A 13400-nucleotide genomic window follows, 5' to 3' on the forward strand; every position below is an offset into this window, starting at 1 on the left:
CTTTTCTTTGAACTCATCTTTGCTCAGACCAAGATAATTGTCCCTACTCTTGATGAAAGACTGCTCTGACTGGTCTACTTAGCTGATCTGCCACTGGTTATCTTTACCTGGCCTATATTCTACCTTGAAACGGTAATCCTGCATCTCAATTACCCATCTGCTCATTCTAGGTGACTTTTGTTTTTCTCTTAACACTGAAACTAGAGGCTGATGATCTGTGTGAATGGTAAATGGAACACCCCACAGAAAATGATGGAATCTACGACAAGCTAAGACAATAGCAAGTGCTTCCCTGTCAGTGGTACTGTACCGCTGTTCAACTGGCTTCAGCTTCTTAGAGAAATATCCAATGGGTTTTAACTGACCATCTTGTCTCTGCATCAAAACAGCACCTACATGATCTAAACTAGCATCAGTGAATAATTCAAAGGGTTTGGTCATCTGAGCCTTTACTAGCACTGGAGCGTGATTAATGCTAGTTTCATCTGTTCAAAGCTGGATTGACAATCTTTGGTCCACAAAAAGGGTTCTTTCTCTTTTAAGAGATTAGTCAGGGGAACAGCAATTTTAGCATAATCCTTAATGTGTTTTCTGTAAAAACCACACATTCCTAGAAATCTCCTAGTTTCCTTGACATTATTAGGGGGTTTCATTTCTTGGATGGCACTGATATTGTCTGGAGATGGTCTACAACCATCCTTGGAAATTATGTGACCTAAGAATTTGATTTCCTTTTGGCCTATCTGACATTTCTTTAGATTTAACTTCACTCCTCTTTCACTGAAAAGTTTGAATAGTTGGTCTAATCTTTTCAACAAGATTGGAAAACTGGGAGCCCAAACCAACAATATCATCTAAGTAATTCTTAACCCACCCTTTCTTAATAAGAGGAGCCAAGATATAGACATGATACGTGAAAATATAGCTGGACTGCAACTTAATCCAAAAGGAAGGCGTTTGAACCTATACAGTGAAAATCCATCACTAAAAGTTGTTAAATCTCTACTCTCTTCATCTAATTCCACTTGATAGTATGCATCTTTCATATCTAAGGAGGCATAATAATGGTTTCCTGCAGCTGTTTCTACCATTTCTTCTAACCTAGGTAAAGGGTGAATATCAACCTGAAGGTGTGTGTTGACTTTACGGTAATCAAGGCACATTCTCTGAGTATGATCTGGTTTCCTAACAAGTACAATAGGGCTAAGCCATGCAGCACTGGAGGGTGGTCTATTATTCCTCTTTCTTCCATATCTTCTAACATGGTGTCAATAAGGGTTTTGGCTTTTCAGGGTATCGATATATGGGAGACCTAACTGGCTGAGGATCACTTACAGCAATATGAGCTTGTACATCTTTGAACTTTCCCAATTCTTTTTCTTCAAGGTATGAACACTGAATTATTAGCAACCAACATGTCACTTAATTCTGCTTGTTGATCAGCAGTAAGATGGGAATTATCTTGCTGAGAAAGCAAATACTTAAGCTTTTCTTCTTACTAGTATTTCCTGACTTGATATTAACATTAATACTAGGAGGAACTAAATCATTCTGAATTCTAGTTTTCCTCGCATTTTGAACTGGCTGATCAATGTCTTCTTCACTGATTATCCTATAATACCCTAATAGAGTTCCAACCTTCATTGTCATCCTGGCTTTAGTATTATTGACAAGTGGCAAAAACACTTCCTGAGCATCATTAACCTTAAGGCAGAGTGCCACAGAACCGAGTTTTGAACCTCCTTAACTTCCAGTGTACAAATTCTAACAATGTGTTAGGAGGTTCATCTACAGGTAAGGGATAAATACCAGCTATATACTGAGGTAGAATAAGTTTCCTTTTAAGTCTAACCTGAGCTTTATGAGGAAACATTAGGTTGAAGTACTTTAATCTGCCTGACCCTTTTATTAGATGGTCTAGGTTTCAGATACCTTACTGGATAAATGTGTCTATCCCAAATAATATTTTATGTGCATCATCCCATGTCATTGGTGCAGACCTAATCAAATCGGCTCCTAACAATAAGTCTGTGTCCAGATAACCATCAGGCACAACAGAAAACAAATGGGTAACCACCTGGAACCAATGTGAACATCCAAAATACACTGTACCAAGAACAGGGAGAACATGTTTGAGTAACTCCAGTAAGTTGTGGTATATTTCTCATTTGATTACACTGTAAACCAAACTAAAGTTTCTATGAGTTTTCTTTTTCTGTGCTAAACATACTTCACTACCCAGTATCAATTAAGGCACAACACATTACATTGTTAATCATCAAATTGATGGAGAAGGAGGACCTGACACTTGGGCTTAGTCATTCATTATTCTTAACCTGCCCTGGACATTTTGCTGAACCTCTTTTACAATTTGGTTTGTGACAATCAAAACAAAACACACCTTTTGGAGGGTTACGTGGACATTCAGAAAGTTTGTGATCTCTGACCTTACAGTAAGCACAGTACTGATTGTTTTCTTTATTCCTACTAAACTTCTTTAATTTGTTTAGACAAATCACTAATTTGCTTCTTCAGATCTTGCAATTCTGTGGTTGTATTTGCATTACTATTTACTACAGGCTGTGGTTGGGAATTGCAATTATTAACAGGAAAAACTTTACGTTGGGTAACATCCCCACTTATGGTAGCTAGATGATACTCATATTCCACAAATTCAATGAATCTTTCTAACGGGTATCCTATCATCCAGGAAATCCTTGAGTCTTTCCTGGGATGTACTGCTAAGTCCTCTATACAGTTTCTTTTTCACAAGACTGTCAGCTTTGGGAAGGGAATCCTTAGGAAATTTCATTTCAAAAGCAGACAATTTACATTTCATTCTGTTAACAAATGCTCTAGGGGCTTCGTCTATACTGTAACGTTCCATCTCAATTTCCTGCCAAGCCTGCGTAATATTGGCTGAACAAGCAAAGTGGTGTATTCAGTATGTCCTTAAACTGACTCCAAGATATGTTATTTCCCCTTTTTACCATTTCAGCAGTTAATAGAGTTGCAATTTCTTGTTCCACTCTGGTAAGTGCTACTTGGATTCTATCAGTATCTGCAGAAACACAGAATTCTACTTGACTAAAAACAAAAAACTCTAGCAAGTTCTATTATCAGTTCCAAACACCTTGTAATTCCTTGACAATTTCAACATCAAAATACCTTAAATGGTTTCCCCAATACAAATGCCCCTTAAGTTCCCCAAATACCCCCCAAATCCACTAGAAATCCTAGGTTTCATACCATCTTTTTAGGAATGATTATCAATAGGGTTATTCAGGTTACCTACTGGAACGAAGGGGTTATTGACTGTGTTACTTCCCTGAAATGGATTACTGGGTATTACTGGCTGTGTACTATTATTTGATAAATTGTGTGTCAATAGTGAAGCTGGGTTATTGTGTGGTGTCATTGTTATGTCTGCTCTGTCTAATGTGACAAATGGGTTAATGTCTGAACTATTAGCCCTGTTAGGATTGGATGGTGTGGAAGTGACAGGTGTAGAGATTGATAAATTAGCTATTTCCCTTTTCATGTCAATAAGCTGATCACACAACTGCTGCATTTGACAACCCCCTGAGTGTCCATGGCAGACAACAAATTATCATAAAAGTCTTCTCTCTCTATATCACCCTCCATTTTGCAGGCTATGTTATACCAAAGGAACCAAAGGTAAAATCAATCAACATAGGCTACAATACATAGGCTAACAGTACCTAAGCAAGAGTGGATAGGCATACTCACAGGGTTAGGCTAATAATACCTGAAAATAAGTACAGAAATAAGGGTTTCATGACCAACTTTAGGACGTGAGGTTGGATGTACCTAGGTATCTATAACATAAATACATCCTTCCACCGCGTCACCATATGTAATAGTATAAATCTCTCTTAATGTGATATCCTTATGACTCATGTATTTACTATACTGCATATGTATACAGTACTGATGTGTCAATTGTCCTGACTTAGACATTCGGAGGCTACCATACATTTTAGGACAATTAACTCAGACTAGCCTATACAAAAACACTTCAAACCATAGGCTAATATAAAGGTACCTCACAGGCCTAGGCTACTATACTTCTTGGCCTATTCTTAGTTGGAACAGGTACTTGACGTCGGAGACGGTCGAATCTTCATTGTTGTAATAAAGGTTGAGGGAAAGGCTGGCTCCCGGGATTTTTTAATAATTCTTCTTAACAGTAAGGTGGGATAATCATTGTAAAAGTAGCTTATTCCTAGCTGTACTCCTTCAATACCAGTTAGAACCAACACCGATCCCTATACTGGTTCTTACACAGGACCCCTATACTGGTTCCCTGTAATACAAACAGTTCATTTAGGATGGCAATCTCGTGCCAAAGAGCATGCATTCGTTAGGGCCCTTTAGGCTATGCTACCCATGCCTAACTTTACTGTTACACATCACAGTTAGCCTGATTTTATATGCATAACATGGTGGAATTTACTCTAGAATTGACATTTTCATAAACATATGGAAGACTAATTCACATCTTAGCCTACATTTAATTGATGGTACAATGGCAACAACATGCAGACTCAACATGGTGCAACTTACGTAACAGTACCATTACAATTCTTGGCAATTGGCAGTTATATCAAAGTAAAAGTATAAAGAAAACACTACCAAATGTTATGGCAACATATACATTATAAACTAAGACAAGTGCATACCTTTTACAAGGGAGAAATACGTCATTTCAAATGAAAATAAGGGGAGATACATTCGTTTCCCCTCGGCGTTGCCGTACTCGTCTCGAACAGAGCAATTTAAGCTTTTGCAACTGGCACTTGGTTACAGTTACGTACTTACGTACATACAACTCGATCATAGACAATCTCAACTTCGAGTGGCTAATTTAACATCTTGATAAGATGAAAACCAATTCGGTTTTCCAGTCCACCAATTTCCATGAGTACTGTCATAAATGCTAAATGAATGATTTCCATCATTACAGGAATACAACCACAACAAAAGACCACTGCACAACCAACCACCAACACAAAAAGGCAACACACACACACCCACTAACAACACCAAGGAATCACAACAGCTCACCAACAAGAACCACAACAGCTTCCCAACAACAACCTTCAACTATAACAACTCACATATAACCCAACAGAAACTCACAACCACAACAAATCCAACACAGGCAGGCACAACAACTCTAAAGCAATTAATATCAAACAACAACTAAACAACAAACCGACAACACAACTCAACTGACTTTCAATGCCTCCAACAGTTCATAGACCGTTGCCGACACTCCTTATCTTCACAGGCTTTGCCTAAAAACTGACCAAAGACTGACTGAAACACAGAACTCTAACAACTAACTCCAGCTGCACCAGCAGACAACCCAGAACTCACCAACAGCCAATTCAATCGTTAACCATCCAACCACCAATTACCCTCTCTCTCTCTCTCTCTCTAGGATGTTGTCAAATGGAACTCCCATAACTTCTCCATAATGGGAACCAAACACCCAGTGGAAGCCATCTCTCTCTCTCTCCAGGACATTGTCAAATGGAACTCCCATAACTTCTCCATAATGGGAACCGAACACCCAGTGGAAGCCATCTCTCTCTCTCTCTCTCCAGGACGTTGTCAAATGGAACTCCCGTAACTTCTCCATAATGGGAACTGAACACCCAGTGGAAACCAAGCGCCCAGTGGGAGCTGAGCGCTCAGTGTATACATATAAATTACACAGGCGCCTTCTACAGCTTGAATTGTTTACCAGTGGTACATAGGTGCTGAGTGCCAAATAACACTTGGTGCCAGCTCCTTGTGTTTTTCTCTAATGCTACTACCCCCTTCTTTTTATCCACTTGCTTCTGCGCCTGGCTCGCTTCCTTCCCATATCGTTGCCAGTTTGTGTCGGGGTTAACAATGTTAACGTTATGATAGTGAAGTGTTGCGCAGTGGGGAGTTGGCTACTCATCCCTTGATTCTCCTAGACAGAAGGTCCTTGTCAGACTCCCCTAAACCAGGAAGGAGGCAAACTGGAAGTTCAAGGGTGGTCAGGGGGTTACACATGAGTAGTCACTCCCTTAGTTGAACCTGTTGCCGGTCACAGGTATTGACAGACAGCCACTGGAAAGGTGTCTTACTGGATGTGTAGTGAAGGATGTAGCTATTCGGCCCTATCGGATCTAACCAGTCGCTGTCAGACTCCCCTAAACCTGGGAGGAGGCATACTATCAGTCCATGGTGTCCATAGGGGTTTGCCCTCGATAGTTACCCCTCGGTCAAACCTGTTGTCTGCAGGTTTCGATGGACAACCATTGAAAAGGAGTACATAAAGTGTGCTTGCCAACTTCTTATGTTGGCAGGCCAAGACCAAACCGAGCATGCCACTGAGGCGCTTGTGAGGGATGTGCATTAAAATACCTAATGGAACAATAGATATCTCATGGAGTGGGGGTGGAGGGTTAGTGCTATCAGTGGACTTCATAAAGTGCACTGTAGGCATTCTTTGCAGCATGCCTTTGGCCGCTAGCTGCAACCTCATTCGTTCCTCCTACTCTACTCCCCTTCATATTCTCTTTCTTCATCTATTTGATGTGATACAGATCTCAATGGTTCACTGAATTAAAACCATAAGTGTAAGTCTAGTATTTTTTGTTTTCCACAAAAAATCTTGCTTTCTTATACTTGAAAAAATAAGTTTAAAATATGCAATACTTTTGAGTAATGAAAGTCAGAGAACTACAGTATAATACTAAATTGAACATCAGCATGAGGTCATCTTGCTGATGGAGGATACAAGTGTTAGAAAGGAGGACCACTCCAAAGATAGTCTCGTCAACTTCATTCAATGACAGTCGAGCTGCACCAGTGGGTGATAGACAATTCGGTGGAGCTCTCTGCCAGGCATATTCCAGGCAAGAGGAATGTGGTGGCCAACAAGCTGAGTCGTCGGAACCAAATCTGGGCATGGAGTGGTGTCTGCATTAGGGTGTGGTGGAAAGGCTTTTTCACGTTTGGGGAAGGCCTATCCTAGACCTCTTTGCCACTCACTTCAACAGGAAGCTGTTAAGTAGTCCTGTATCCTCTTGCTCTAGCAGAGGACACCTTGCAGCATCCTTGGGACGATCTTGAGGAGCACGCCTTCTCTCTGTTTTGCCTGATCCGTCAAGTTCTGAACAGAGTGGTAATGAGTTCTCAAAATCTCAGGATGACCTTGGTTGCAGCTGTGGCCTTAAACAGAGTGGTTCTTGGACCTTCTGTCTCTTCTGGCAGAGGTTCCAGGAGAAATTCCTATATGGCGACAGCTCCTTTGCCAACCTTAAGTGGAAAAGTTTCACCAATCGGTAAAATCCCTCTCTTCACGGCTGGAGACTATCAAGTATCTCCTGCGAGCGAGAGGTTTTTCTAGAAGGGCTGCGGGCCAGATGGCCAGCTATCTCAGGAAATCTTAGTCATCAGTTTACGAGGGGATATGGTCAGTCTGCTTTGATTGTTGTCTCTACTTTGATTGTTGTCTCTCAGGAGCTTTTGTTCAGCGGATAAAGATGCGTCACGGTGTTCTATGCCTGGTTGGTGACCAGCCCACCTTGTATATGCACGAGTTGCCAGATGCTGCAGATTCCTTGCTTTACACTCTCTGGTTGTTTTTAACTGGTCTCCAGCTGGCATAAGAAGATTATCCTATTGTTAAGACTGAAGGTTTGTTAGCGATGAAAAATACAAATTGATTAAAAATTTGTCAAATTGATTAAAAAATTTGGAGGGGGGGGGTGGGGGGGGAAAGTTGACATACTGCTGATGGAACTTAATGTAGGTATTTTGAAGCAGGTTGTTCTGGAAATGTTTTGCCCTTAGGGTTCATCTTTGATTAAACAGTGGTAAAGCAAAATATGGCAATGACTGGGGTTCTGTTTTCCCAAAGGCATCCTCTGGACTTGTTGGTATAAGTAAGTGGTCTGGTTAAGCTACTTAATAACAAGGGTTTCCTGTAGTGTCTTTCTGTAGTTAACAAATACTGTATAAGTTTTAGTTGTACATCTGTACTAGAATTGGTTAATAAAAGCACTATTGTCATTTATTATATTTTAATCATAAAACATGGAATGTAAAATTTACATAAACGTTGCTTAACAACAAAAGTTCGCATCCCTCAACATCAATGGATGTTTAAACTGAACTATCTAATCAACAACAGATGAAATATGAGATACTGGAAATGCAAATGATTAATCAGTCCCTTAAAGTCATGAGATGATTCCTTGCGGCAATTATTGCTGATCATGCCCATCATGCCATAACAGTAACACTTGTACAAGTAGTTACTACTTGGATATCACAGCAGTGACAAAAAACAGGTATTGTATAATAATACCATTTACGATACAATCCCATCTTAAGGCTTTGTAAACGTCCCCTAAAGTACTGACATTGTAATTTGACTTCGTTTTATCTTACTATTTAACAGTAATGGGGAAACCTTATATTCTTTGTGGCATCTTGTGTATAAAAATAAAATTTGTTATAAAATTACTGTATTAATTCAGTACTTGTTCTATGAAAGGTTTCTTAAAATATATGGAATAAAGGCATTTCACCAATGGCAGAACTGGCCTTGAAAATTAAATGACCATATAAAAAAAATACTCAAAACTAGATCAACATGAATACTAGTTTATTTCATAATCTGTTACTGTATGGTGTATATAAAGTTTGTTTATTTTAATGAAAACTAAAATTTCTCTTGGCTAGCCACAGCCTAAAATCCATCTTGTCAATATTCCTGACAAATGCTTGAACCTGCACAGAAAACTTTGTGTATTTCCTCCTCTGGATAATACTAAAAAAAAAATGCATAGGTAGCACTCCAGTACAAATTTATTGTAACTGGCAATAAATTGTCACCCATTTCATTTTAACACAGGAAAGTTATAAAATTATAGTCATGCAATTAAAACTTCAAAAACTGGTGTTAATTACTGACTGAAAAGATCATTATGAAAATATTCTGCAACCTTACTCTGATAAAACCCATCCAAAAACCATACAGGCACGATGTTAAAGGTTCTGTGTTAACAGCAAACATTAAGATTAAAATCCTAATTTACAAACAAAGCAAATTCCTGACTCATGAGATTTCCATTAATGTGGCAATGTACAAAATTACATACGGTAATTTATGGAAGTACTAAAAATTCTGAGAAAATGCACAATACTACTAGTATCTTTTTTCTTTATGATTTTCAACTGTTATTCTAACTATTGCATATTATACATAAAATGGTCATAAAAACTGTTTATATGTGTACTATGTTAGTTTTTTTTTTTTTCATGGTACCTTATGGCCATCCTTATAAGAGCAAAGATTTTTACTCAAATGTTCAGGTTACTGATTTTTTCCATGGTAGCACATAGCCATCTTATGATAGAACAGAATTTTAACTCAATGATCAGGTTAAACTACCTTAAAATAATAACCCAAGGGAGCTAATGCACCATTTTTAAAATGCCTTTGTAATTGAATACAGTTTCCCACACAGTAAGTTTGGAGGAAAAGCCAATTGGGAAGTGATTATAATTCAAGCAAAACTTATCACAATTTGCTTTATCTTTGTTCAAGATATGTATATATATTCTTAATTCCAATACTCTTAATACTGTATACAGTACCTATTTAACTATCAAATATCTATAATTAAGAGTTAATTCATACTAAAGTAAATGTTTATGAACTGAATATACATAACACACAATATGATGCAATGTTAACTTCAAAATATGGCAGCCATTATGATGCATGGACAGTGACCAAGTGATAAATCATATCATTATACATTACTGAAGAAAAATTCATACATAAAATGCAATGATGCAAAAATCAGGATAGTTTCACAAAAGGGTGATATTTATCAAAACAAAATCCTTGCCAATAAATAAGTTCAAGACAACAGTTTGGTCAACCATTAAGCACTTTACTAACTTTGTACACAACCTATACCTTAAAAGTCCTTTTGTACAGCCCTTTCAAGCATTAATGCTATGGTGCTAGAAAAATCTTTCAGATTGTCCAAACTGATTGACTATCTGATTGTTAAAAGGGTTTCTGAAAGAACTCTGGGGGTGAATTTCCCTAAACTGGGATCTAGTACCGCCTAGACCAAACCCTGTTGTCTTTACAACATCACACCTTACCAAAACAACACCAGAGGGGTTAACATCTACCTTAAATCTCTTATCTGGTGACACAGTACCATAATGAACGTTATCAAAGAGATCAGTAATTGCATATCCTCCCGGATAAGCCAGACCAAGTTCACGAAGTGTCACAGACACCTGGAAAAGATGGTAGAAATTTAATATTTTGTGCTCATCGATCAATTTAGAATTTAAGAGGCCTTTCTTCTATTTCATGGACAGTTTGTTTCCATATTATTACATTTACATAAAAATTTGTAAAATATCACCAATTATATACAATAATATTTGCAAAATTTCTATCTTCACAGCTTAACATAATTCATTATTTATCACAGCTTAACATAATTCATTATTTATCAGGAGACAAGACCCTACACTACCCACTGAAGTGCATTGTATAACAAGATACTTGATAGGCCAAAATGAAAGATCTGGTGGTTCCACAGAATTAGCAAATGGTAACTAGTGTTAGTGGCAATATAACACCATGAGCATAGAAATCTTTGCTTGTGTAATTATAGTAACTGTTAAAAGCTTTATCTATATCAACTCTTATATATGCTTCAATTATGTACAATTAATCTTTGAAGTACTTTTATTTGTTTAATTCCCATTTATGATCAACAGTATTATTAGCTACAGCAAGTAACTTCCAGTAGTACTGAAGAAAGCTGGTTTCAAAGAACATCAAATTTTAAGAGAACCCATTAGTATTTGTCAGTCTAACAAGACTTACCTCAGAGGGTGTTCCATCAGTACGTCTATTAAGAAAAGCTATGGCATATGAATAGAAGTTCTGATGAAGAGGAGAAATTGGACGAGCCCAAATTTCTATACCTTTGTCCTGTAAAGAAAATATTTCTCTGAAAACAGTTCTGCCCATTTTCACATAATTTTTAAAAAGTGGTTTTGTAAACACCTTGTCTCGCACACAGAGTTTTCATTATTTTAGCAAAAACTTTATATTATCATTATATTGTTATTCAAAACTAGTAATATTTAAATACTCTGAAGCTTAGTAAACTATCCATATAGTCCAGTTATGTAATCAATTTATAAATGTTTAGTTTTTTTGAAGTGACCTGATTAACTCCAGATAACTGACATTTCTGGATAATTTAACTGAATGTCTAGTAACAAGGAATTAACTGGGTATGCATAGTGATACCCTAGTTTTTGGAACATTTTGCTTCATACACCCAAATGAAATGGTACAGTTAAAGGCTATTTTTATAATGAATGCCTTTGTGATAAATATAATCTAAGGCAAACTATCTTACCTTATAAATTCTCTTTCCTTGAATGCCAAGTGGATCTTGGTTAACGGCAATAACAGCACGATTCTGAAGAATAGCTTTGTATTCTGGACGAATTGTCCGTAGATCTACAGACATGAGTAACGGAGCAGCAAATATGGCCCACATGGCCATCTGAGACTTTGACTGCTCATAACTGAGGCCAAAATTACCGACGATTAACTGTTTAAGGGAAAAATATGCACAACTGTAAAGACATTATTATAAATAAAAAAACCAAGAAAATTAATGATACTGTGCACCTAAAACCATAAAGCTTGCTTGAATAAAATTCCTGGTTAAAAAACATAAGACTTCTTACAAAGTACTGAAGTTTGTCTTCATTTACAATTAAACATTAAAATTCTTTAAGCATTTATCCTTCACAAACATTGACAATTATTGACCTAAAAAATGGGGCATATGTAATGAGTGACCAATTTATTCAGATAAAACTGATATCAAACATATATCAAGGTGATTTTATATGAGTGTTAGGCCCTCCGGGCACTCACCATCCAAAATGACAAAAAAACACGACCCACCATCCTGCAGAATGTTGGGTTTCCCCAGAAAAACACAAATCAATGACTGATTCCTGAATTAGTGATTGTTATGTATTTTCAGGAACTACAGTATTTTATTTGTAAAACAAAAATCAACCTCATATGTAAAACTTTAAGCTTTCGAGTCGTAAGTATGAAAAAACATTTCTCATGTTGGATAAAGAATTTATTATTAGGCATTTTTCCAGTGTGAGAAAACTCAGCTGATCATAAAATTATATAAAATTATGCCCCTCTGATTCTAATGTCCTGCGCTACTTTTCCATTCACAGAATATCTTGTTAGAATTCTTGTGATAATAAATCGGCTAGTAGTTGACCATATCTCTATCTACACTCATCTCAAACTGGTGACCACCAAGATGACTAATCACGCCAGCTCTCCCAACGACAACGCAGTAGCTACATCTGTCTGCCTACCCCCTTTCATTAAATACAACCCTGAGGCGTGGTTCTTTAGGGCAGAGATAATCTTCAGGTCATAAAAAGATCACATCAATGTCATGAAAAGCTGACACAGTCCTCGAATTCCTACCCAATGACATCTTCGAACAAATAGCAAGAGTGGTTAGCTGAGTCAGACAGACAGCACCATCACATACAAGAGTTTGAAGGCACAACAAAGGTCATCCTTCAGCATGCCCCCAGCCTTCATAGTTAAAAAAATTCCAAAATACCGTAGGAATGGCAATAGAAAATCAACAATCCTCACACGTCTACAAGCAGCTCTGATGGCTAACAATAATCCCTGCCGCAGACTGCCAACCAGATGATGACACTGGACTTAGTGCACGAAGTACTGCCAACAAAGTTGCCTCACTAAACAGTCAGTCGCTGCAATTCCTACCACATCTGCCATGCCAATCGACAAACTTTCTCAAAATGGTATATGCGGTTCATCTGGCCCAGACATCATCCGAGCCCACTCAACCACCTGTAGCAGCAGCCACCACACAACCACAACCCCAAAGTGGTGAAGAGACAGACATAAAGCCAGATTTCCCTGCCACCATACACCACTCTCAAAACTACAATAGGGAAAACAAACTGCCAAATCAGAAAATACAGCCTGACATGTGACATAAAAAAAAAAAAAAAAAAAAAAAAAAAAAAAAAAAAAAAAAAAAGGGGACTTTGCTTCTTCCCCTGAAGAAACAGGAGCGAGGCTTGAAAATATGAGCAAGACTGGTATGTTATCAAAACACATGCAGTAGAGGCACAGCAGCAACCCAACCAACTGTCAGTGGACAGCCAGACTAGTTGCCTCATAAGGGGGAACGAGTGCCTTTCGCTGCCTTTCTTCCAGGAAAAGGAAAAAAACACTACACGTTTCTAAATCA

General features: G+C 37.8%; 1 protein-coding gene across 1 annotated transcript; it reads right to left on the reverse strand.

The window, feature by feature from the left end:
• Positions 1 to 9173: 9173 nt before the first annotated feature.
• LOC135219552 (alpha-N-acetylgalactosaminidase-like) lies at positions 9174 to 11678 on the reverse strand (the record flags this gene model as incomplete). The annotated part of the gene is given in 3 exon segments (XM_064256405.1): positions 9174 to 10335; positions 10937 to 11044; positions 11481 to 11678. Coding segments are annotated over 3 exon segments (594 nt in total), but the record flags the coding sequence as incomplete, so codon positions are not given.
• Between the last annotated feature and the right edge of the window lie 1722 nt (positions 11679 to 13400).

The sequence above is a fragment of the Macrobrachium nipponense genome, chromosome 1 (assembly GCF_015104395.2).
Source record: "Macrobrachium nipponense isolate FS-2020 chromosome 1, ASM1510439v2, whole genome shotgun sequence".
Lineage (NCBI taxonomy): Eukaryota > Metazoa > Arthropoda > Malacostraca > Decapoda > Palaemonidae > Macrobrachium > Macrobrachium nipponense.